This window comes from Macaca nemestrina, chromosome X (assembly GCF_043159975.1).
Source record: "Macaca nemestrina isolate mMacNem1 chromosome X, mMacNem.hap1, whole genome shotgun sequence".
Lineage (NCBI taxonomy): Eukaryota > Metazoa > Chordata > Mammalia > Primates > Cercopithecidae > Macaca > Macaca nemestrina.
In genome coordinates, this window is record NC_092145.1 from 89,076,399 (window position 1) to 89,102,746 (window position 26,348).

A 26,348-nucleotide genomic window follows, 5' to 3' on the forward strand; every position below is an offset into this window, starting at 1 on the left:
AAGTAAACTAAGCTTAGATGCTACTTACAGTGCAGTATGAATTTTTTGGATGTATTTGTGCTTTTGAAAGTGCTTATAGTTTCAAAGCTTAGTAGACAAAGGGCAGTGCCAAACCTAGTTAGACTGCTGATGAAATTACAGTCACTCTGGGGCCTGTGAAGAGGAGCAATTTCTGGAGCAGTTGAGCTTTGCTAGGAGGCATAATATCACTCTATTGTAGGTTAAGGGCTTGTACCAATTGGAAGTCAATGAAAAATTTGACCTAATAGAGCGTACTACTAATGGGCTGCTGCACTGGAGGCTGGGCTTAACTTTCCCTTAAAAGAAGTAAATAATAAATAAATTCCTTATGAAAAAGCATAGAGAATATTAATGAAAATGAATTCTCCCTTACCACCAGAGAGGTGGAGCCATTGTAGAAAGTGATTCAGAGCTTCCCCAATATGAGATATGAGGCATATTCACCCATAACAGCCTTATCCATTGGCTTGCCAATTATTCAAGCTTTGATGTGTAGAAAGCCCTTTAATACACTAAGCTGTTGTACTCTTAAGCCCAAAGGCACACCAGACCCAACACCCTGTCCGTTTGCATAGGCTGCACAGGCAAGGGTTAACAGTACAACTGATGAAAATTGAATAGGCCAGCAAAGTTGTTTCCTTCTCCCTGGGCTCACCACAAAGGAAAACACTCCCATACTGAAGTGAGAAGACTCATCCCAAAGGTCACCCCCACAACCTCTGAGTCTTGTGGAGGAGACTCAAAATAAATACAGCCTGGGACATCAAAGACCAGAGAGCCCCATTGGCTCCAGGAAAAGTCAAGTCAATACCCTAGCAGGAGAGAAGAATTGCTTCACTCACCCTGGAACCTCCAACGCCAGGAAAGTGGGGGAAGGGGAGCACCCCACATGACCTGTGCTGAAATAGGGAAGGAAGGGGAATGTGTGATGGGACTAGGAGTTTGAGTGAGAGATATAGGGAAGGAGGGGAAGTAAACACACACAGACACTGGTGGCCACCAGAAGTTGGAGCCTCTTTGGTAGCTGGAGGCTGGAAGAAAGGACAGAAATGGCTCTGGCTGTGATGGGGATCTTACTGGGCCTGCTACTCCTGGGGCACCTAACAGTGGACACTTATGGTAAGGCAGAAAGTGGGGTCCTGGCTGCCATTGCTGGCTTAGGCAAAAGGCTAGGGGGTTGGTGTTTAAGGTCTACTAAGGAAAGCCTATTCCTGCTGGGCAGGTGAGTGTTCTCAACCAAACTCTGCAGGTTCTCTCAGCCTTGAGCAAAAGGGACGGATGTAGTTGAAGTCTGCTGAAGAAGTCAGAAGGCAAGTTTGGGCAGAAATTGAAAAAGGATTTTTCTCTTGGAAAACATCTGCATGATTTTCTAGGGCTTGTATCTCAGGGGCATCAAGAAGGCTCCCAGTGACACCCGAATTTTTCCTCCATCTGTGTCTCTCATCTAAAATTCTACCATTAGACTTAACCCCTCTGCTTCCAAGCTTTGGTCTCTGTTAAAATATATAGCCCCTGAAGAAGGAGTGTTTTCTAAGAGTTGGACAGGATTGTAGAAGTAACCTATACCACCCTTCATTGTCATGAATAAGTGCTCAGAAACATTCAGTAGTGATTGAGATTTCACTGTTGACCACTACCTCCGCAGACCATCTAGTCTATCCAGGAGCAGCTCCAACTGTTAGAAAGTTATTATTTGTGTTGAACTAAATTCAGTTCCCTCTGACTTCCATCCAAAAGCCCCAGCTTTGCTTCTTGGGGCTACACAGAACATAGATACTTCCTTGCCCTGTGATAGCCCTTCAAAGGCCTGAAGACAAGTACTATATCTCCTTGACTCTTCTCTCCTCCAAGCTGAACAGCTCCAGCTTTTTCAACTGGTCTTCATAGGACTCAGTTTTTTACACATTCCTGGGCTAACTCACTTCCCTATAGACATGGCTCAATTTGTCTGGGCTATTTACGGGTTGGATACAAATCCCAAAGGAGGATGGACTATTCCATAGTCACATTATTTCCTTGGAGCTTGGGAAGCTCCATCCTCATTTACACTCCTGAGAAGTGAGATGGATTTTCAGGAAACTAAACCTGGGTAACAGCTAAGTGAGATCCAATATAGGGTAAAGGGGTTTTTTTCTGCTTCCCTATCATCCCTAGAGAAAAAGGCTGGATAGGTGTTAGTTTGGTGTCACTTGTGAGGTCAGAAAGAATCCAGCTTTCCATAGCTGACTCTGATTAGATTACCCTATCCTGGGGCTCTGTGACCCATCAGACTCTGGAACCTCAGAGTTAGAAAAGACTCTGAATTAAGTCAACCAAAAGAAAAAATAATTTGCCCCCAAGCCAAAGAGCATTAGTGGCAGAGTTAATACTCCTGAAAAAATATTTTTCTTTCTATAACTACCATATTTCCATTCTCTAGTAAGCTTTATAATGTATCTCTCTACCTTCTCCAAGTCTGTTGGTGTGAGCTAGGGCTCAAGCCTGGGGCTTGAGGGAGCATTTTAGAAATGTTAAATTTAAATCCTGTGTTTGTGTGTGTGTGTGTGTGTGTGTGTGTGTGTGTGTGTGTGTGTGTGTGAGAGAGAGAGAGAGAGAGAGAGAGAGAGAGAGAGAGAGAGGAGAGAATACTCATGTGTCTTGTTCCTTCCCCAGCCTATGAGCTTTTCTAGACCTGGAAGCAGGCCTTCCATTTGTATATAGAATCTTACACTATAGACCTGAGGCTCAGGTTATGCTGAGCTGTAAATAATACCTTCCTTCTCCCTGGACCTCATTGTTCCCAGCCCATCTGTACAGTGAGGAGGTTGACTTGACTGGCCTCAAAGGGGTTTCTCAACTGGACAGCTCTGTGGGACTGCAACTTCACTGCTAAAAAGCCTGTAGGGGCCAGAATAAGTTGCTAGCCTCTTCCTGTGGGGCTAAGAGATATGTCAAGATAATCAAAATTTTAAAAGTTCTAATCTTCACATTTTATACACATTTTAAACATTTCAGAAACATTTTATAAACATCTATTATATAAGCTAATCCTCTATCCAGGAGGCATTCCAGGAAAGGAAGAGAACCCAGTCATGTGGGGGAATGGGATAGAGACATGGAAAATGTCACCCTCTTTGTGATGACGGGAGGAAGGGGATTCAGAAAGAGACCTAGAATGGGTCTTATAAAGGAGCACACACCTAGTAAATTCAGCCTTTCTTTTCTTCAGTGCCATTACACAGGCGTCAGACATTTGCTTTTATAAGACTGGGACCCAGGACCACAATAAGCTCAATACTGTTCCCTCTTTCTCAAGCCAAATCCTCCCCCAACAAAGCTCCTTGAGTCGGTATCCAGCGCTGGTCTTTCCCCTGAAGAAGGCCAATATTTGAAGGAAATACAAACATTTCCTGAGGGAGGAGAGCAAAGCTCAGGCATTATGGGAAAGATTTTTCAGAAAGCAGCTGGCAGATGGGGGCATATTTTTTTTCAGACAATCATGGGATAATATCTAACCCTGAGATAACATCCAGAAGCCATGTCAGGTAGGCCCAAGTAAGAGGTTGCTGGTTTCTATTGTGACTGATGGTTTAATAATTTAAGAAGGTAAGAAAGCAGTGTGGCTTCTGAAAACCTGTATTCTAGGCCTCTAGGCCTAGCTTTGACCTTGCTATCCATGTGACTTTGAGTAAGCATCTTCCTATCTCTGGGTTTCAGCTTACTCATATGTACCATAAGGGAATGTAACTAAGTGATTTCTAAAAGCTCTTCCAGCTATGCCATTCCAGAAGACTCCAAATTCTATCCTCTTTTGTACCTCAACCCCTGTTATACCAAGTGGCTTGCCATTTGGTGGTTTTAAGGTATCCATAATGGGCACAGTGTTCTGCCAGGAGATGGGGGGTTTCCCGAAATGGATTTTTCATACCCAATCTTCCAGGAAAACCAGGAGTATTGTTTAATTTGGCCAACATTTTACATTGGTTGCTAAGACAGCCCTGTTATTGGAGACACAGGCTGTTGTTTCCTCTCTGGCTGCCCTACAACCCACAGACAACCTAGTACCTGCCCATAACTCAGTAGATTGTCTCAGACAGGAGAGAGTGGTTCCTTACCTTACCATATGATGACTTCTCCTTCATGTCAATATTAAATCTGACAACGTTCCAACCTAATGAATCTGTTTATCCAGGGAATGACATATTGAAGACTGCTATAGGATCGGAATAATTTAAGACAACTACAACAAGTTTCACTTAGGGCATGGGACAAGACTGACATTTATCCAGCACCCACTGAATGCCAGCCACATGCTAGGTGCTTTCACATGTATGAACTCATTTAACCTTCACAATTATTCTCTATAGAATCTTTATTATTATTTCCACTTTACTGATAATGACCTGAAGTTCAGATAGGTTTGGTATTTTACCCAAGGTCACACAGAGAGATATGCGGTAAGGCAGACCTTGCGCTTACATCAGTGGTATTCCTACTACATCATACAGTCCTTCATTACCCTCCTGCTCTCATTAGGGGCTCCTACTTGATTCTAAGAAAATTACAAGGAAAGGTAGAAGGTAAAAGTCAGTGGTATTGTGGTTTACTTCACTTTGGAGATCAAATAACATGAGGAATAGTACAATGTCATTTTTCTTGTGATGCCCTGTACCTATAATCCAGTCACTATGCAACCAATGAAGCAGGAGGAGGAAGAGGAGATAAGAATAAGAAAAAGGAGAAGGAACAAAAAGGAACAGAAGCATAATGGAAGAAAGAGTGGAAGAAATAAAGGAGCAAGAAGGGAGAGGAAAAGAAAAATAAGTAAAAGGAGGAAAAACATGCCATTTTGGGAAGTCTAGTTACAAACTCTGTCCTATTCATTCTGAGACAGAGGAGTCAAGCCTGACCTACTTCCAGAAGTGATTTTCAAAACTGAGAAATTGAAACTAGCTAGCAATTTTTTTGATAGGCCACACTGAGCTTTGTGAGAATTTCCAGCAAATTCCCAGGGAGGGAAAACACAAGCCAGGCCTTGTAGCTCCCCTAAGGTCAGAAGGAAGACATGCATATGCATAGACAAAGGCATTTTCAACTGCTCCAGATGTCCTCACAGCAGAATGCTGCTTTGTTGCCCAAGAGGGAAATGTGAGAGTGCTTTTCAGAGAAGAGGAGGGACATTGGGAAAGTCCAGAGGAAGATTAATGGGAAATAGCCTATTAAACCAAGAGGCTTAGATAGTTTTCATGGGGTTTAAGGATGGTATATTTGTGCTTGCATGTGGCCAAAAATATGCATGGGCATGTGTGTCGATGATAATGAAAAGCTACATCTGCAATCACATGGAGGTGTGAACTGTCTATAGCACAGTGAAACCTACTACCTGGTGAAAATTTACTGCCAGCTGGAACATATAATTATATAACTTCTATTTCTATTATAGTCTATTAGCACTGGACCACCTAAGATTAGAAGGGACCTTAAAGAGCAATGCTAAGACCCAAACAAAGCCTAGAACTCCCCCAGACAGCTTAATTCATCCATAGATAGCTCTGATTAATCACAAAGGCCATTGTAAGGCAAACCATCCCTTCTGCGATGTGGAAGGCAGAAAAGAATATCATAAAAAGAAATAGAATTAGGAAAATAGGGCTAACCAAAATCTGCCCCTCTTGTATTCCCATTTGTAGGTCTGCATTCTGCTCTCTGCCAAATTTGAAGCATTCCAGGAAGTATGTAGTGGATCTAGCAACATGGACTTATGTTTATTTATTTTTTTCTACTCAAAGGTTTTTTCTTGGGTAAAATTTGCTATTGATATCCTAAGAGTCCCTGGTGAGGGCACAGGCTAGAGGCTTGACTTTAGTATCTCTATTAACAGAAGCCATGATGCTGGACAGTACATTCTGGGAGTTAGAAAGCATACACTCAACCCATCCCAAAGATGTCATCTTCCATTTGCTTGACTGAATACTGGGAATTCTAGGCTCAATTAAAAGCTTTTGAATAAATATGACTGAATAGTAATATCTCATATCTTTGAAACCACCTCTCTTAGGAGAGACATGAATATATTGCCTAAATATACCCACCCCACACTCCTGGCCCCAGTTAAATAAAACAAAAAAATCTTCAAAATAAGAGCTTATGGATGGAAAATTGTGATGGGAGGCAATGGTTGTTTCAACATCCCCACCTCCTTCCCCCAGCCCCATCCCTACCCCTAAGTGTTTCCTTCTCAAGCACGCCAAGGAGCAATCTCCCATTGCTTCTATCACCATCCCCACTACAGCCAGCTTCAGGATTTCACTCAGAACCTTTTCCTTTCTAGACCAAGATTGGATGCAATCTTTTCCCCCTCAGGATGAAATTTTCCTATGTATCCTTGCTAGGAACTAAGAGAAATCAAAAGGAAAATAAACAAAAGAAATCGGGGAAAAAAAGTCAGGTTTACAAAGTGCAGGTTTCAAATTTAACAATAACTAATGATTTTGTTAAACAGAAATGTATATCCAGACTTCTTCCTCTCACCTGGTTCTACCCTCAGTATTTCCTTTTTCCTGTCTTTCAGAGAACAGCTTAGGGTTGGGACCCCAGTCACTGAGTATTTCTAAGGGAACAAGAGAAAATAACAGGGCAGAGGGCCCTTTCTTGCTGATCTCAAAAGCCTACACTTTTCTCCAGGTGCATATTTACACAAAATGAAATAGTCCAGACCCAAATGCTTAGCATTTTTGCTTCCACATCTCTTTTGGAAAATGTGAAAAGAAATTTTTTTCATGGATTTGCAGAATGACAGAGTTGATAGAATATCTAGGGCATCTACCATCCAAACTCTCCACATTATAGATGAAGTAAATTAATCTTCCATGGTAGAAAGTTGACTTACCTAGGATCACCTCCATAGCAAGACAGTAACATAAAAAGGGCTTGAAACTCACAAATCTAAACAATGTTAAAGGCTTTCATTCTGAAGACTGGTTCTGATTGACGAGAAGGCTGGCAAAGAGCAAAAGGGCACAGGTACACAAAAGTGTGATAGAAAGAAAGTTGAGTGTTTTTTCTCAGAAACCTTTTGAGGTCTGTCGCTGCCACCTTAGTTGCCAGATAGGTATGCAATCTACGTTTGCTTCTTTCCTCTGTTCTGCTTCTTCAGGCCGTCCCATCCTGGAAGTGCCAGAGAGCATAACAGGACCTTGGAAAGGGGATGTGAATATTCCTTGCACCTATGGCCCCCTGCAAGGCTACACCCAAGTCTTGGTGAAGTGGCTGGTACAACGTGGCTCAGACCCTGTCACCATCTTCCTACGTGACTCTTCTGGAGACCATATCCAGCAGGCGAAGTACCAGGGCCGCCTGCATGTGAACCAAAACGTTCCAGGAGATGTATCCCTCCAATTGAGCACCCTGGAGATGGATGACCAGAGCCACTACACGTGTGAAGTCACCTGGCAGACTCCTGATGGCAACCAAGTAGTGAGAGATAAGATTACTGAGCTCCGTGTCCAGAAACGTGAGTCACTATGGGGGTTAGAAAGTACTGATAATCAATGAATCAATAGTGGATGTAATTCTAGAAACTCCTGAAAAACCCAGAGGCCTTTGTTTATCTATACAGAGGCTCTCCACAGGTATATGTGCTTATCAGAGAAAGTGGACAGGCAAAGAATTATTAGGGTTAGCATTCCCATGGTTAAATTTAAGAAGTGCTGGGAACGGTTCCTGACCTGCAAATCTGTATCCCTTCAAGTGTCCCAGAAATGCCAGCATCCATAGCCTAGTTACCCTGCTTGGGTTCTGGGATTTACAACTCAAAAATCAGTATATTTAATTTGTAGATAGATGCTGATAGAGAAGCTCTGGGGAAGGGGAGGCAGAGGTTAGCCAGGATAAGTTTGCTTGGTGGACAATTTTACAAAGGTCTGGCCCTGAAAACCCGCAACTGCAAAACTCAAAACTTGAGCCCCAGAACAAACTACATTATTTTTAAAGGTCAGTTGATTTTTACTTCCAAATATTCCAAAATCCCAGGTAATACCAAAAAGTACCTACCTTCAAAGGAAGCCATTTTGTTTGTATTACCCTTTCCTTCCTATTTCCTCCAAAGTCAGAAGCCCCCTTTAGTTCCAGTTGCAGATATATGCATGCCCTTATGCCCAACAAGAGTGATTCGGCCTTGTGGTCCCATATCCTTATGACTGCCCAGAGTTTCCTGTCTTGTCTTTTCTTCACAGTCTCTGTCTCCAAGCCCACAGTGACAACTGGCAGCGGCTATGGCTTCACAGTGCCCCAGGGAATGAGGATTAGCCTTCAATGCCAGGCTCGGGGTTCTCCTCCCATCAGTTATATTTGGTATAAGGAACAGACTAATAACCAGGAACCCATCAAAGTAGCAACCTTAAGTACCTTACTTTTCAAGCCTGCAATGGTAGCTGACTCGGGCTCCTATTTCTGTGCTGCCAAGGGCCGAGTTGGCTCTGAGCAGCGCAGCGACATTGTGAAGTTTGTGGTCAAAGGTGAGTGGCCCTCTTTCCTGGTGAGCATCTTAACAGACCAGTTTGAACCAAAGACACTCAAAATGTGCCCTTATGCAAAAGAAGAATTGGGAGAACAGGGTCCCAAGCAGGCAATGGTTGTACAATCCCAAATTAAAAAAAAATGGGACTGGGGACAACAGGGATAGAGACATTGCCCGTCATGCCATAGGTTAAGTAGATAAAGACAGTGAAGGAAAGAGTGAGATTTACTAGCACATTGTATTTGCCAGACACAAAGTACAAGAACTTGACACATATTTTCTCATTGAATCGCCACAACTGTCCCATGAGATAGTTATCATTACTTTTACTTTACAGAAGAGGAAATAGAGTCAGAAAGGGTAATCTACTTGCCCGTGGTCTCACAGCAAGGAAGTATAAATCTGGATTTGCACTCAGATTTCATGCTCTTTCTACTATGTCTGATTGTTTCTCATGGTTGAATCTATATTAGATCCTGGGCACCCTTCGAAAGCTGTTGTTTTTTGTTTGTTTGTGTGTGTGTTCTGTTTGTTTGGTCATTGTTTTGCTTGTTTGATTAGGCTTGATCTAATATATTTACATGCTTTCTTTTCACTTCCCTCCCCCACTTCATTGTAAAGCCAAATACAAGTTCTGGTTGAAGTATCCTTGAAGATGGGTTCTGGTTCATCAAGATTTGACTATTTCTAACAGCACTGTCCTGGGAGCACTACGAACTATGTATATAAACACTGTAAGCTGAGGCTTAAATGAAGAGTCCAGCAGTGATATGTCCAGATGAGTTTTCTTAGCTTTCAAGAGATATCCTTGGAAAGAAAGACACTCCAACAAGATTACCATTGCCCAAAACATGTTAGAAACTAACTGATTTTAGGGAATTGCCCTCAGAACCATCTGAAAATTATTGTCTTCTGAGGATAGATCTGTATAAGGAGAGGACGTAAAGCTAGCCCAAATGGCTTATTACCATTTGGGCTAGGAGACTGATGTTGGTTTGAGACTCTTGTGTTTGCCTGGAGGAATTTGTTTCCCAAAGTTAAGCTGTAGTGAGGATGTGTGTGCTGTAGATCATGGTTTGTTAGTTTGGGGAGGAACAGGAGTGGTCCACCCTGAAACAGTTATATGAACAGTGTCCCAGTTCTCTAAGAGCTGACAGTTTGGTCAAGCAAAGAGGGCAGGGCATGACCAGAAAGCCCAAGAATGCATACTTCATAAAGAGACTAACTGAACATTCTCGCCTTTCTGTGAGTTACTTCTCAGACCATCTAGGCAAGAACTTGCTCACAGTAAACCCGCCTGCCTATTCCTTCTCACAGTCAATGCTTATCACAGTGCTGTTAAGCAGTGCTCGCCATTGCCCCCTACTGATAGATAAGAAAACTGAGGCTCAGGGAAGTTATTCTCAGCCTTCCACTCTTCCCTGCTCTGTGAGCCAAGGTAATCTTTCCTGGCTACCTCTACCTGCCTCCCTGTCCAGCCAACCTTGTCCCCTGAGTCTGACTCCCTGTTTCACCTCTGCCCTATGGAACTCTCAGCCCTTCACCCTTCCACCTCACTCTGCACTGTTCTTTAGTTCTAGAAGGACTCTGGAGGCCCTGCTTTTGCTCATATTCTTGGACTGCTGAGCTTTGCTGACAAACAAAACAAAACACAGATATGAATTGACTCCACTTTAATTTGATGCTCTGCGACATCCACTGCCGGCCCTCATACTGTGTGTCTATCTATTTGCTTATCTTTGTCTCATTCCTCGTAGCAGCTTTTCAGAACATTTCTACCTTATTTAAGGCCCCCAGCCCCACTCCTAAAAGATAAGGTAACTTTCTTCCTCTGTAAGAAGGTCCAGGCCCTCTTCAGATGTGAATTTTATCAACTACCCTCCTCTCTGCCTTGATATTTCCCTATCCATTTCCTCTTGGCTCAGAGTAAGGTATGCTTTGCTCCTCTCCACAACAAGCCCCTCCTCCTGAACTCAACATCAGCTACTCCAATGCCCTGCAATACCCTTTATCCTCTACCTAAGTCAAATATATATGCATGCATAATATATGTATATATGTCAGTATGCAAGCCTAATACATACATATATATATATATATATGTATTATATGTAATATATATATATATATTATTTTTAAAAAATTTTTTTCTCCATCTGCCACCTAATCTCTCCTATGGTCACTACCAACCTTCTCATGAAGGTAGCTTCCACCAGCTGAACCTCTCAATTCATTCACCACACATAACTTTGTAATTTGGGGTCATCATTAACCTCTGTATCACCAAATCCCAAGGCCTCTGCATTCATACTTTTCCTCCTCAACATCTCTGTGACAGTGGTCCCTGTTGGCCATTTATTCCTCCTCAGTATTCTTTCAGTCACTGCTATCAATGACACCAATTTCTCTTGGTTCTTCTAAGACCTTCCTGAATGATCCTTCTGAGACACCTTTGTTGGCTCTTTTTTCATTCACTCCTTAATTGTAAATGTTCTCAAAGACTCAATTCTTATTCATCTCTGCATGTATTTCTATATTATCAGGAGATTTTATTTACTTCTGTGGCTTCAAATATCACCTGTAGGCTGATGACTCTCAAACCATAATATTATCTGTAATTTTTTTTTCCTGACTGCTAAATCCCAGTGTCTAGTTACCTTCTGGACAGCTTCATTTCTAATCTCAGCTTGTTCAAAACTGAAGGTACCTTTTACTCACCAAACCTGTTCCTCAAACCTGTTAGAAAACACAGCAGTATCTTTGACTCCTCCTTATCTTTTAACTCGCATGGTCAAATAATCATCAAGATTACCAAGTGCTGTGAATTCACCTACTGAATCATGTATCTTATTAGGATCTTTCTTTCTCTTCCTATACCCTCATGGTCTCATATTCTCTTTTAAAAAACAATTTCAATCATCTTCTAAATGCTCTCCCCATGTCCATTCATTCTTATGAAATCATCAACTTATTCAATATTTATTGAGTATATATTTTATGTCGCTAGATTATAAAATTCAAGAGTGCAGAATTCTACCTATCTACTTCATGACTGTTCTCCAGAGCCCAGCAAAGTATTTGGCACAAAGAAGACACTAGACACTAGACGAATATTGTATTTGTTAATGAATGGGCAAAATATGCTATTGCCTCATCTTTGAAAATCCTACCACACTGTTGTCAGAATTATTTCCAAAAAAAGAGGCTGAACAATTTTTGCTTCCTTTCTCAAAAGGAAGTAAACTTTTCTCAAAAGGTGTAACCTTCTGTTACCCCCCATGGATCCTTCCAACCAAAGAACAAAGCCCAAACTCTTTCAGTCTGTTTTCAGCCTACCTGTCCAGCTTTATCTACTAATATGTTTCTCCACATCTAAAACAGAGCATGCTGTTTCCTCTGCTAGCAGGAGGGAGGAGCTTATGGTTTTCTCATGTCTTTCCTGAGCAGGTACATGGCCCTGTGCTTGTGTGTGGCCTTCTAGTTTCCCAGAACTGTGTCAGAACTCTTCAAAATCCCTAGGGAAATCTTATTCCTCAACCGTTTTTAAGGCTACTTTGGTTAGTTTTTGTTTGTTTGTTTGTTTCTCTCACTTATTATCCATTGCCTCAGGCAGCTGTGTGACAAATGCTACCCCATCCCTGGGGAGAGGCTCTTAGCACTGGGTTACCAATAAAACAAGTCTTTTGAGTCAGGTCTTTCAGGGAACCACGAGACAGGCCAAACAATGGCAATTGTTAAAAAATGAAGTTTGTTGGGCCCACTCCAGCACCTGGAATGAGGTTGTATGTTCAATATTACCTCTGAAGTAGAAGGGGTAAGGGGACGAGGATAAGTTAAAACAACATAAAGCTTGCTGTTCTTACCAAAACTGGAATATTTTTCTTCCATAAATTCTCCCTAAGGTGCTGCAAACCTTTGGCTATTTTGCAAAATTCTAAAAAAAAAGTTGATTGTGTCAAATTTTGCATTATTTCACTGATGTTGTTAAAAGGTAAATTTCTGGAGGTTATTATGCCACCATTTTCACTGATGTCACCCATTGCCACCTTCTTTGTGATACTTGCCAAGTTTCTCTCAAGAGAATTAACTACTAGGTCTCAGTTAGAAGTTAGTAAAAAATAAAATATATTTTCCCATCCAAGTTGACTCACCCTCTGAACTCTAAATACAAGTTACTTCCAGATCTATTAATCCTGGGTTTAAAACTCTGTCCTTGATTGATGTATGAAAGCTGAACAAGCAACACAGAACTTACCAGCGTCATGACAGAAGAGACAGGTCCAAGTATGGAACTGAATGGCCTTTACTTACTTCCTCTTTCCCTAGGGCATTAAACTATTCACCCAAGGGTACAAGATCCCTTGAATCAGTTCCCTTTTCCTTGCAGACTCCTCAAAACTACTCAAGACCAAGACTGAGGCACCTACAACCATGAGACACCCCTTGAAAGGTGAGTTTTACTATTGTTTGAGGAAGTAGTAGAGGTCCAAAATGGTGTCATGGTAGCCAAGGAAGGAATCACAATGCCATTGAATGGCTAATAAATAGTCAATTGGTTCCTCAGCGAGAACATAGCAGTAAAGGAATGGAAACAAAAGAAAGGTAACGATGATGAATATATACTCTTTTTTTGTGAAAACTTCTGAGGCAAAAGGAAAGAGAGAGTTATAATACTCCCATTGGAAATACAAAAAAGGAGAACACCAAATTCTATTCTGCTCCTAGTTTGACTTGCTGTGTGACTTTGGGTATATTACCTCCCCTCTATGGGACTTCTTCTCACTGCCCACACCTAAAGTAAGAAACAAAGATGCCTCATCTCATGGTACTAGTGGTTGATAACATGGCCAGGCACTCTGGAAAGTAGAGCACAAATGGCCAGAGAAGGACTCCAACCTTTGCAACCATCTCTTACCTCTCAGCTTTTTGATAGAAGAGAGATCTCTGACCCTATTTTCTATATTCATAGCAACATCTACAGTGAAGCAATCCTGGGACTGGACCACTGACGTGGATGGCTACCTTGGAGCAACCAGTGCTGGGCCAGGTAAGAATATTGTCAGGATTTCTATCTTTTCTTCTTGACTCTAAGCTTTGTGACCAAAACTTTCCATTATGCACACTGTTCTACAGGATTGAACTCTGCAAGTCATTACCTGCTATGTGCCAAGCAATGGTCAAGGACACTGAGGATGGGTAAGGTGGGTGGGATGTAGAGAGAGAGATACAGATCCAGGGATGAGTGAAGTCAGAGTGAGGTTAAGGGAAGTGATAAATCTGTCCTTTATTTAGTTCTCTGTTGCCATAGTAATATACTTTCCAAACATTCTGAGCAAGAAATAGGGATAGGGACATTATGACATCATGACCTCAGCCAGGTAAGGATAATGGCAGAGCGTCATTGCTTGAGCTCTTAACCAGGGCTCTTCAAGCCACTTGAAGCTGATTTCTGATTCCTCCAAGGCCTTGAATATTCCCAAGTCAGGGTCTCAGAGAATCAAATCCCAGATAAATCTTTTGTGTTTCACCTGCATCTGATAGTCAGGTGGTGTGCATTGACATGACTACATTGACTGTTGAAATAATAGAACACTCTCACACCAGTTGATAATTAGCTGCTCCCCTTAACCCCTGAACCCTCCATTATTACCTGGGGCCGCCTTGTCCCATTCCTCGGAACTCTCTAGACCACTCCCACGGTCATGCAACAAAAGGTATACCAAAGAATCTCTAAGACTCCAAGTCTACAGTAGGCATCTGTTGTGATTGGTTGGAATTAAATAGTTTGATAACTATCACTCCTGGTACTCATTCTCTGCCTGTGTATAATTGAGAGTGGACTTACAAATGTTCTTTGTACCTCTCCTTTCCTGATTGTAGAGCTTTTTGGCTATCTCTGGGCAGCACTCAAACCTGTTTTATGTGCCACATTTGCATTGCCATCTTTGGCTTCAAGACTTCCATAGCTCCATTCCTGTCCCAAAAGAACATCTCTTGGGAGAATGGAAGTTAGAAAATGCCTCATAGGGAGTTGGTTTGGAAAAATGAGAAAATAACCTTGGGCAAAGTCAAAGTTCTTAGATATTAGGTCTGCACCCTATTTTCTCTACCAAGTTTTTAGGACTTGACTCTCTTCAAAAGAGAATATTTCTTCAATTTGTACCAGCTTATAACTTGAGTTCTCTCAGTTCCAACAAGACACTCTGAGGACCACAAATACTGGATTCCTAGGACACGATATCTTAGAGTCTCATGAAAACAAGCCAGTTGCAGCAACAAATCCTAAGTACACTGAGGTTCCTTTCCTTACACCTCTCTATCACCTGACCTAGCTTCTTAGATTCAGAATATTATAGCTAAAAGTGCATTAGACATCATTCAATCTTTTCATTGAACTTATGGGGCAACTAAGGCCTAGTAACAAAACTAAGTTTTGTCTAAGGTCACTGTATTCATTTTTCCATGGCTGCTGTAAAAACTTACCCAAACCTAGTATCTTAAAACAGCGTAAATATATTATCTTCCACTACTGGAAATAAGTCTGACACAATTATCATTGAGCTAAAATCAAAATATCAGTCAGCAAGGCTGTGTTCCTTTTGGAGGGTTTGGAGCAGAATTAATTTCCTTGTCTTTTCTGGCTTATAGAAGCTACCCACATTCCTTGGCTCATGGCCCCCTTCCTCCATTTTCAAAACTAACAATGTGGCATTCTCAAATCTCTATTCCTTTTTACTATGTAAACTAACATACTGACAGGTTCCAGGAATGTAGATGTGAATATATTTAGAGGACCATTATTCTGCCTACCATAGTCATATAGCAAGTAAATAAGAGATCTAGGACTGGAAGCCCAGTTCAGTTGATTCTTTCAGCTTTTAAGCATAATGGGAGTATGTGTCTCAAGTGGCTCAGTGGAAATATGTTTTGATAAAGAAGGAAGCTGGGGACTTGACCAGAGAGTGTGATGGGAAGAATCTTTGTGGCTAGAAGTAACTGATCAGAATCTTAATAAGGTATGTAGCATTTTTGGTGAAGTTGGAAAGTCAGAATATTATTTTCTTTTTTCTAAAGGAAGGTGAAAACCTTCTGTCTTGGCCCTATAGAAAGCATGGACAACTAGCTCAAATGCCCAGGCCAATCAGCCCACCGTTGAGTCTCTAAGAACCTATTTACACATGGCATCCTTTCTCAAGTTTTTCTCATGAGCCTGGAGGTTTTTCTCTCTGGCTAGCTAAGAAGGTTAGGAGAATATGGAAAATGAAAAAGAAAAAGGCTTGGCCTAGTCTGGGTTATTCCTTAGAGTTTTTGTTTCTGGCCTTATTTTCAACCAAATACCACTTGATCTTGTTTTACCATCTAGGAAAGAGCCTGCCTATCTTTGCCATCATCCTCATCATCTCTTTGTGCTGTATGGTGGTTTTTACCATGGCCTATATCATGCTCTGTCGGAAGACATCCCAACAAGGTTAGTCATGAATATGAGAAGGTGGCTTTGGCTCCTTTGTTCTTTCTGTCAGTATACTTGAGCCTAAATTCTGTATCAGGCATTGTGTTAGGCACTTCAAGAAGCTCCCAGCCTAGTTTGGGAGTGAAGGTGGGGGTGCAGGGAGACAGATGTTCAAGCAAACAATGGCATAAGACTTATGGAACTAAAAGCACTAGGCTTTTGTACTCAGTCAAGTACAGCCATCTTTCTAATGAGTCACCTTGTAATGATGCAAGAGAAAGAGAAGTCACAATCCCTGCCCTCGAGTTGCTTACAATTTATTTAGGAGATTCAAGGTAGAAACATGGAATTTATCAATAACAATATATAGCAATAGAGGCTATAAGCTCAAAAACTAGAGAAGATAATCAATGCTAAAGGGATCCAGAGGAGAAGAGAGTCATTTAAGGCTTGAGTAATTAGCAAGGGATTTCAGAAGGAATAATATCTTAGACCACATTTTGGAGGATGAAAACAAGTTGTAAGGAGACAATATTTCAGGAAGAGAGAACTACATCAGCAAAGTTGTAAGGGCCTAAAAGACAACTGGGAGTGGGATCATCAATAAAGAAAACTTCTGTAGATGGGCAACAGAGAAGTACAGTGGGAAAGGAAAGTTTATTCCTGATTATAGAAGGCCTTAAACGCCAGGTTAAATAATTTGGACTTTCTTCACCAGGCCTTGCAAGGGTACTAAAAATTACCAATTTTTTCAAGCATGGAAGTGGCATAATGACAGCACAGTTGTCAGGGCCATTTAAAAACTATGAACCAACCAAGGAGGAAAAAAACTTGGGATGCTTGTTTCTAAAAGGAAAAAAAAAACAAAAAACAACAAAAAAAACTAGCTATCTCTCAATGCCCAGTGTGCTAGTCATTTTGCCTAACATCAGTTTGTCTTATTCTCTGTACTATCTCTTACTCCAAAATAGCCTGGTTACTACCATGGGTCTGATGGATTTCCACCATCAGAAGAGAGCCTTGAATATCTCCTCCCAGGTTTTAATTATAAGCTCTGGCTTTTGCCAGTTAGCATGGCTATCACCATGAGGCTGAACTTGATAGCAGATGCCTCACATGACCACAAACCCCAGGGGCACTAAAATGAAAGTATTCTCATATAGTCTTGATGAGGCTAGGCATAAACGGTAACCACATTAAATTGTTTCTCTCTCAAAAACCTTCCATGGTTTCTTATGGCCCAGGGGATATAGGTCAAAATGCAGCATTCTATTCCAGGCTCTCTGTGATGTGGCTCTAGCCAATTTTCTCAACACCCACCACTTCCTTATACCTAGTCTCATTTCCAAAAATTCCTCTTTCCTATCTTTCTATAAGGGAGACGGCCTCAGGGCATCAATTTAATTTAACATAATTACTGAGCACCTATTGTGTGACAGGTGCTGGGCATATTAAGATGAAAAAGTCACGACCCTTGCAGTACAGGTGCTCATAGGCCAATGGGGGAGGCAAGACACAGAAATGCAGGGCTCTACCATAAGGCAGAATTCCTGTGGTTTCTCTTGTTTACTTTGTTGTCATTTAATGCTTGAATTTCCAGTTGCATCCCCGAAAAATTATAAGCACCTAGAGGGCAGTACCAAGAAACATCTGTCTTTGCACTAACCTAAGCCTTTGAACCTGTACGGAATATAGGACACTCCTCCTCCACAGACTCTAGGGGGCAATAGTGACCAATACCATGGTTTTTCCTGGGTATATGGTGGGAATGAGTGCATTTGGGAGTGGCTTGGGTCATGGTCATCAGCATCAGGCTAATCCAGCCCCTTCTTCCTGGTATCCGGCCTTACAGTCAAGTTTCCCACAAGGACTCTCTGGGGATCCTTGGGGGAGATTCCTGGGTAAAGAGCAGGTCCAGTTCCGGTGCCCTCCCTAAACCCATACCCAGAAACTGCTCCAGCCCAATATCCTGAGTCCAAGATGACAAAAGGGATAGTGACCATATGTGCTTCCCCTTCCTTTACCTGATAAATTTGCATCTCTGTGTTTCAATTCATCTCCCCAATATCTACCAGGTGTTGGAAAGCTGAGACATATTAAAATCCCCTCCTCTGTACCCTTCCCTCATCTTTTGACTGGTACCCGGGATCCATGCTTGACCTTTGTCCACTTGCCCTGAAAACTTTTGACATGATTCCTCCTTCTTTTCTAGAGCATGTCTATGAAGCGGCCAGGTAAGAAAGCCTCTCCTCTTCCATTTTTACCCGTCCTTGCCCTCAATTTTGATTACTGGCAGGAAACATGGAGGAAGGGGGGTGTGGCACAGACCCAGTCCTAAGGCCAGAGGCCTTCAGAGTCAGGACATAGCTGTCTTCCCTCTCTCAGGCACCTCCTGAGGTTGTTGTGGCCCCCTGAACACAAAGGATAATTTAGATCCATCTGCCTTCTGCTTCCAGAATCCCTGGGTGGCAGGATCCTGTGAATTAATTGGCAAGAATTCAGGCAGAAGGGTGGGAAACCAGGACACCAGCCCCAAGCTCCTTCTTATGGGTGGTGGGCTCTTGGGCCATAGGGTACATGCCAGAGAGGCCAACGACTCTGGAGATACCATGAGGGTGGCCATCTTCGCAAGTGGCTGCCCCAGTGATGAACCAGCTTCTCAGAATCTAGGCAACAACTACTCTGATGAGCCCTGCATAGGACAGGAGTACCAGATCATTGCCCAGATCAATGGCGACTACGCCCACCTACTGGACACAGTTCCTCTGGATTATGAGTTTCTGGCCACTGAGGGCAAGACTGCCTGTTAAAAATGCCCCACTAGGCCAGGATCTGCTGACATAATTGTCTATTCAGTCCTTGCCTTCTGCATGGCCTTCTTCCCTGCTACATATCTTCCTGGGTAGCCCAAAGTGTCTGCCTGCCAACACTGGGGCCCCTGGGAGTCACTGGCTTTGCCTTAGAATTTGCCAGATGCATCTCAAGTAAGCCAGCTGCTGGATTTGGCCCTGTGCCCTTCTAGTATCTCTGCTGGGGGCTTCTGGTACTCCTCTCTAAATACCAGAAGGAAGATGCCCATAGCACTGGGACTTGGTCATCATGCCTACAGACACTATTCAACTTTGGCATCTTGCCACCAGAAGACCAGAGGGAGGCTCAGCTCTGCCAGCTCAGAGGACCAATTGTATCCAGGATCATTTCTCTTTCTTCAGGGCCAGACAGCTTTTAATTGAAATTGTCATTTCACAGACCAGGGTTCAGTTCTGCTCCTACACTGTAAGTCTAATGTTCTGACTCTCTTCTGGTGCTCAATAAATAATCATAACAGCAACTTCAGTCATGTTGGTATTCTCTCACAGTATGGTAGGAACTACTAAAAGTAATGAAAGTGAGACTAGTTAAGAAGCCTGGGGCCCCTGAGAGTATGTATGTCACTTTTGCTTTTTTGGTCTTTTCCCTTCCCACACATGCCACTCCTACTTCACTCCACTGGTAAGTCCAGTGAGGCACAGTGAATACCTGATTAAACAGTACTCCCCTGGCTTCCCTTACCCAACATGTCATCCTGCCAGGTCCACCTAGATGATTCTTCCCACATCAGCTGGAAGCCTGAGAAAGAAAAAGTCCTGGGCTGGGCATGGTGGCTCACACCTGCAATCCCAGCACTTTGGGAGGCCGAGGAGGGCAGATCACGAGGTCAGGAGATCGAGACCATCCTGGCTAACACGGCGAAACCCCGTCTCTACTAAAAGTACAAAAAAATCAGCCGGGCGTGGTGGCGGGCGCCTGTAGTCCCAGCTACTTGGGACACTGAGGCAGGAGAATGGCTTGAACCCGGGAGGCGGAGCTTGCAGTGAACTGAGATCGCGCCACTGCACTCCAGCCTGGGCCACAGAGCGAGACTCTGCCTCAAAAAAAAGAAAAAAGAAAAAAGAAAGAAAATAAAATAAAAAGTCTTTCTGTCTCAGGGGACTATGAATGCAGAGACGAAGGAATTTCCTTCTTTCCAAAGTATGGATGCACCACTTCCACTTCTTTGAAGCTTAAAATTTTGGGGGTAGTTGCATTTTTCACAGGTTATCTGCTTTAGCTCCTGTCCCCTTCTTACAATGTGAGGTGGGGATAAGAGCAAGAAAGCCTTTCTCTTCAAGGAGGAATAGGGCTCGGAAGTGTGTGTGTGTGTGTGTGTGTGTGTGTGTGTGTGTGTGTGAGAGAGAGAGAGAGAGAGAGAGAGAGAGAGAGAGAGAGAGTTTGTATGTGTACATAAGTTCCTACACCTACACTTTTAAATCAGGCTCCCCTGTGAGGAGGACCTGTTCTGACCCAGGTCGACATAGCTTTGTTTTCTCCGTGTGATTAATGTCAAATCAACTTCTGCACTCTTCAAGGAAGTTGCCATGTTGCCACTTCTGGTTCCCACGCAGCCCCTAGGTCAGTTCATGTTTCACAAGGAGTTGCTCCCCTTTTGCGATGATTACAGAAGTCAAAATAGTACACAAAAGTAACAAAAAGGAGTTCTCCACTTCACCACCCAACATACTAAATCCATGGTAAAACCTCAACATTTTCTTCATTCCAGACGCTAGCTTCTCCTAGTTGGCAAAAGGAACAACTCTTTCTTCCCTGTAGTGCTTACAAGCCTCTGAAATAGGGTCTCCACCCAGTGGAAACCTCAACTTCCTTCATGAAACAACTTTGTGTCCAGACCCTATAGCCTTTGAAAATAACCATTATCTTTCCCTACTACCCATAGAAAAATGAGTTCCAGGTGTTGGAAAGAGAATCCTGGTTGCATTTTCACCGGTAAAAGGAGCCACACATCCAGGGATGCTTCTCCATAAGAGCTAAGGACTCCCAGGGATATCTCAGTCATTCGTCTTAAAGAGCCTAGAGATTACTGATTCTAATACTCCCATATTAAAGATGAGAAAATGAAGCTCAGAGAGGAACAAAAACACAGTTAGTGGTAGAACAGAGACCAAAGGTCAGGCCTGTGAACTCCTCAGTGCATGTATTTATTGCAGAATCTGGATCACCTTTGCTTCAAAACTGAGAATTTTTTTAAATACAGGACAAGCTAGTAAAGAATTCCAATGTAATAGAGATAGTCCACAGCTGCAGGATAGGCTAAACAAAAATCAGGTGGGGACCTTCCTTAGGCAGATGGCTGGTTGGGGAAAGTAGATGAGTGAAAAGAGGAAAAGATCTCCAGAAGATAGGGAAGGTATAAAGTTTCTCTACAACCGTTTCCCAAATCATGCTTCATTGGACATTGACACAGGAGAAGGCCTGTGGGGGAAAAGAAATTCATGATCAGATAGGTATGGCAAAGGCCTCATTCTATGGTTTCCTCTTTGAGTTTCTCAATGCAACGTTAGACTATTAAAGGCTCTGAAAAATCCTACAAGAAAGCACCTGTATAACTCTGCGTAATCAAGTAATACCAAAATTTATTTGCCCTCTGAGTCTGCTATTTTGCCTTCTTCCCTCAGCCCTTAACACTGTTTCTCAGGAATAAAAAAATCCTTCATGCTGGCTACTACCTCATATGCTCTATAACATTGTGGTGTTCACAGTTTGATTTTTTTTCAAAATCCAGAGGACAATTTGGCCCCAAAGCCTAAACCCAAAGCTAGTGGACTAGAGGAAAATCAGTCAATCGGTAAATGTTTATTATTTTCTGTAACTAAAGTACTGGGTTTTGGTAGGGGAGACAGCAATCATAGACATAGCCTTGTCTTCTAGAAGCTCACAATCTAGTTGGGAATTCAAGAAAACCCCCTAGAAAAGTTCACTGCAATTCAAGAGTTGTCAGTTGTCACTGACAATTCAAGAGGGCAATTCTCTCCTATTGCTGTTAGACAGTAGGAGAGAAAGGGGCACATACCAGGGCCCAGGCAAGAAGTGCTTTGTGAATGAAGAAGGAAAAAGTATAAGTTGACTTTCAAAAGTCTCTGGAAACACTGGACTGTAGCTGATACAGGAAATATAGGGAAGAACTGGATAGGCAGAAATAAACGGAGAAAGTGTTCCTAGAGGAAAAGACATGTGGAAAAGGGAAGAGGTAGGCAAGATCAAGGAGTATTTAGAAGGCAAGACTGAGTGTCAAGAAAGTGAATTTCTAACCCCTGCTTACTCACATAAACCGTGATGCTTGTGTGAGAATTCTGATGTCCTACATGGGAGACTCTGGGAGGGGAATGTGAAGGAAGAAAATAATAAAGAATCAAAGAACACTTCCATTCTTGAACCCATTATACATTTTCAAGTCTATTGCACCACCGTCAGCACTCTCATGGTGTGTGTAGACTCAGCCCAGGGCTGTATTTCCCAGAGATGCTACACTTTTTCTCTGGTGTCCTCAGAAAAAAATGCCTCAGTTCCTGCAGAGTCACATAAAATAACTTGTGAGAACTTGGTGCTTGGTGAGCATCCTTGTATCCAGCTGGCAGTCCATTCGTCATATGCCATCTGCCCTGGCCTGGAGCTGGTAAGCATATGCCGCACTTGGGGTATTTGACAAACTGACACTCTACCACACGGAGTGTCCAACTCAGCTTGTCAAATACACGGAGCGTGGCACTGCAGGAGGCCGGGCCAGGAGATTCTGTGGGGAAGTGAGATCTTCCTGGGAGATATGACCCTAGAGGGAAAGAGAGAGAAAGGAGTGATGAAGTCACACCCTTAGCCCCAGGGAGCTTGCTGAAAGAACCAGACAAAGCAGCAGAATACGAAAGTGAGCAAAACAGGCATAAGGTTCCTAACCAGAAGAGAGATCCTGAGGATAAGCAGGTAAAGCCCAAGTGACACCCGGTGCTCAGCTGGAAGCTCATCAGGCCTGAATCCTGTAGCTATGGTATTTCTAGGGGTCCCAAGCTTCAATGAGTTCCTCTGTGCAGCAAAGAGGGGAAAATTTGGTCATCATCCTGCCTCCCTGACTTGAGGAAAGTACCAGACCCCAGAGACAGCATCCTTGCTCCCTCTTTCTCAATTCTCCCAAGCTGTGTTTTCACAGTGTTGTGGTTATGCACATAGGCTTTGAGGTTAAACGTGAGCTTAAATCCTAGTTCTTCCATTAGCTAGCTAGGCAACCTTCGATCAATCCTTTCACCTCTGTGAGTTCAAGTTTGCTACACCCACAAAATGTATTAAGTATAGTACCTACCTCATAAGATTATTGTGAGAATGACAGGAGATAATGCATGTAAAGCCTTTGGTTCAGTATTCAATACATAAAAAATGCTCAAAAAGCAGTGGTTGTACCACTAAAATGAAAGAAAGAGCTATTGGCAATTGATTTAGCAGGATCTGGACAGGTGTGACATTGATTTCTTGTGGTCTCGGCCTTGCCTAACATGATCCTCTTGTCCCATAGGGACTCAAGAATGGCAGCTATTAAAGTGCCCTTAAAGATCATCTAGTCTCACTCACTTAGGTTATAAATGAGAGAACGAAGGTTCATGTTGGGGAGGAGACTTGTAAAGTTTACGCAATAAGTTTTTTACAGTTCAGCAGTATGCCTTATAAAGCTTTCCTCATTGGTTATTTTGCCTCCCTTCTCTGTATATCCCTCTAGGAAAGGGGAGACACATCAACAAAGAGGGCAAAAACAGGCAATAGCTTTGCAATGCAGCATTTGGGATCAGTGAACCCACAAGCCACCAGGGCAATAAGGAAGCTGCCAGGAGCAGGGTCAGGTCTGAGACTTCTGGGAGAATTCCCTTGGCAGCAATCAGATCCTGTTGCTAAAAATGCCAGGCTGCTGGTATCAAATTACTGCCCTTACCAGCTGTGGCAGTTGATCTGTGAGCAGGTAGCTGGTCTACATTAAATATTGTCATGAAAAGTTGCAAACTTCCCAAGGTTGCCAGAAATGGTAAACTGTCCCCATGAGGCCGGAAAGCCTTGTCCCAGCCAAGGCAAGACAGAGGGATTCAGCCTTGTCTTTCAGCAAGAAAACACTGTATTTTTTCTTGCTCATTTCTTTTAATTGAATGTAAGGGGGTAACATACCCCTTCAATTTAAGTTCTGGCAGTAATCTCAAAACTAAAGCTCTTTCACCCCCTCACTTCCTTTTCTACCTACCCAATTCAGCCTAAGCCAACCAGCAGCAAAAGCAGCAGTCATGGTCACCAGATATGCCATGAAAGAATCAGACAAACTTGTGTTCTAATGCTGTCTTGGCCATCAACTAGCCAATCATGGCTTGGGCATGTCTTTCTTTGGGCTTTAGTTGTCTTCTCTGGAAATGGGGACAAGAAGACTTACCTGGCAAAGTTGTTGGAAAGTGTTGCTAAGCTTTCCAGAACCTCCCACATGGGAGCTCAAAAGGACCCTTGTCTCAGCTCCTGGACCTGTGATTGGAGGCCAGCCAAGCATGCTGATTAACAGAGTCTGAGTTGGGGATGGCAGGGAAGAAAGAAATGGATTGTTACCTTTTTTGTATCATTACCCTCATTGGTTGCCAGCTCCAGTAAGAAGACCTATATAAGGTGGAGGTGTTCACAGCCTTTTGAATGCCCTTTCTGACTTTATTCACCTCCAGAAACCCTGGAAAGGAGGCATGAAAGGGGCAAAAAATTATTAGTACTTTGAAATTTGGAAAGCCTTATAGACAACATTGCTCCAGTATTAATGGAAGGAGTTAGTAGCTGAGCTGAAACTAAACTGATTTCATTTCCACTCTTGCTGTTCCAGTCCATGCCTCTCCAATGGAGTGTGTGTAAGAAAATCAGATTCAGTTGAGAAATGTTCACCAGACCCATAGAAAGAAGAGATAAATGTCTATGTGGGATGATATTAAGGGAATTTGAAAGCTCTTCTCTTGGGCAGATATTACTTAGAATAACATCATTTTTACCCATATGAAATGCAAAATCCTCTATTGAAGAGCTTCACCAAGCCTCTATTGTTGACACAAAGGGTGGGTCAGTTTTTATGGAAGGAATTGGAGGGAATAGACCAGAAGAACGAGGGGTAAGTAGGTGTCTAGGAATCTCTGAACACTCAGAGAGAACCAAGTACCTGAAAGAAAAATAGAAGAAAAGAAGAAGTCTTCAGGACCATGCCTAAAACTTCCAGACTGCCTCTAGTATGAGGAGGCCCAACTGGGTCAGTTACAGGACAGGTCCTGCTGCTTGATGTCTCAGTCCTCCTAGGATAGAGCAAAAAGAGGACTGATCTGGGAGCCACCCAGCTCTGCTACAGATTCTCTGTATGACTTTGGGCAAGTCCCTTTCTTCCTCTTTCTGGACCTCAGTTTTTTCCATAAGTACCTAGTCCCTAAGAGCCTTTCAATTTTGAACTTTTAGGAGTCAAAGATTGGACTAGAGAAGAGGCTTTCATCTTCGAGTCATGCCTCTCAGAGAGTGCTATATGGATTACCACCAGCACTTTCCTCTTGGATGTGTTCAGTCCCCCCACCCCACAGTTACATATGCAAAGATTACACTCATCTTCTTTCTTGACAGAGGGCTGACAATCATGAAAATAAGGAATCTAATAACTATGAGTCTCTAGACAGCATTTATCTAATCATTCTTTTCCTCTTTTTAATTTTTTATTTTGCAAAAGGGGTGAAAAAAACTGTGTCCTAGATTGGAGAAAGGACTTAAACAAAGATACACATTGGGTAAATGGTAAAATCAGGACTGCTACTAAGATTTCCTGACTCCTGGGTCCAAAGAACATTCCATTTCCATGTGACTGTCTCCTAAACATCCTATTGTATAGAAAATATCCTATCCCCTTTTCCCCTCTACTAGAAGCTTAGAATAAAAGGCCAGTGGAAACCTTCTTCCTCCCACCTTTGACCTTGATTCCTGAGGAGGGCCTGAAGAGAATGGGATGGGCAGATCCAAGCCACCGTTGACTGCCATGGACACTGCCCCAGCTTGGGAATCCAAGAAGAGAGGGCAAATGGATACCATACCTGTCAGTGGAGTGGTGCCTTGGTCATGGAGGGGACACTGATTCCCCAGTGCTGAGCCAACCTGCGGGGGCCAGAGGGAATTGGGCTTTATGCCGTGAGCAAGAAGCTTGTGTGTTTTGAAGGGCCCTTGGTGTCTTCAACAGGAAACAGAAATGAGGAAGATAAGACTGAGGTTAGCCAACGGAAATCTGGGTGCAAAATGACAAAACAATGCTGTTGTGAAAGGGTCTGCTACTGCAGCAATAGTAGCAGGCCACTGCCCTGCCTCCACCAACTCCCAGCTGACCTTCAACAGACAATAACTTTCCAAGCTGCAGAGAGAGACAGTAGAAAGCACCTGACTGCCCTAGGCTCTGCCTGTGGATCAAGGAGGTTTTCCCAGAATAATTGAGGGAAATCTGGAATGCCAGAACCGAGACATTATCTAATGAAAAAACCCGTAGTCAAA

General features: G+C 42.8%; 1 protein-coding gene and 1 long non-coding RNA gene across 9 annotated transcripts; one reads left to right on the forward strand and one right to left on the reverse strand.

Moving 5' to 3' along the window:
• The first annotated feature begins 973 nt into the window (after positions 1 to 973).
• LOC105476696 (V-set and immunoglobulin domain containing 4) lies at positions 974 to 19,304 on the forward strand. 6 transcript variants are annotated; one of them, XM_071089140.1, is made up of 8 exons: positions 974 to 1,140; positions 7,157 to 7,513; positions 8,235 to 8,516; positions 12,906 to 12,968; positions 13,488 to 13,565; positions 15,882 to 15,986; positions 18,181 to 18,202; positions 18,875 to 19,304. In XM_071089140.1, the coding sequence occupies exons 1-8, from the start codon at positions 1,071 to 1,073 to the stop codon at positions 18,954 to 18,956; spliced, it is 1,059 nt and encodes a 352-aa protein (XP_070945241.1). In that variant the 5' UTR covers positions 974 to 1,070; the 3' UTR covers positions 18,957 to 19,304. The 6 variants fall into 6 exon arrangements, with proteins under 6 accessions (XP_070945241.1, XP_011731163.1, XP_011731162.1 ...); XM_011732861.2 differs by lacking the exon at positions 18,875 to 19,304 and adding an exon at positions 18,632 to 18,751; XM_011732860.2 differs by lacking the exon at positions 18,875 to 19,304 and adding an exon at positions 18,425 to 18,643.
• Positions 19,305 to 20,964: 1,660 nt separating this feature from the next.
• LOC105476697 (uncharacterized) lies at positions 20,965 to 26,067 on the reverse strand. Of its 3 annotated transcripts, none has more exons than XR_984184.3 (2): positions 25,901 to 26,067; positions 20,965 to 24,519 (listed from the first exon to the last, which is right to left on the reverse strand). It is a non-coding gene; the product is annotated as an uncharacterized lncRNA (long non-coding RNA). The 3 variants fall into 3 exon arrangements; XR_984183.3 differs by having other exon boundaries at positions 20,965 to 25,123; XR_011618415.1 differs by having other exon boundaries at positions 24,994 to 26,067.
• Positions 26,068 to 26,348: the final 281 nt, after the last annotated feature.

Bases quoted from the DNA above. Each gene is read 5' to 3' on its own strand.
- LOC105476696 (XM_011732857.2), top strand. From the start codon at position 1,071: ATGGCTCTGGCTGTGATGGGGATCTTACTGGGCCTGCTACTCCTGGGG. The intron at 12,969-13,487 runs GTGAGTTTTACT...CTATATTCATAG, and splicing joins CATGAGACACCCCTTGAAAG to CAACATCTACAGTGAAGCAA. The intron at 18,203-18,540 runs GTAAGAAAGCCT...CTTGGGCCATAG, and splicing joins CATGTCTATGAAGCGGCCAG to GGTACATGCCAGAGAGGCCA.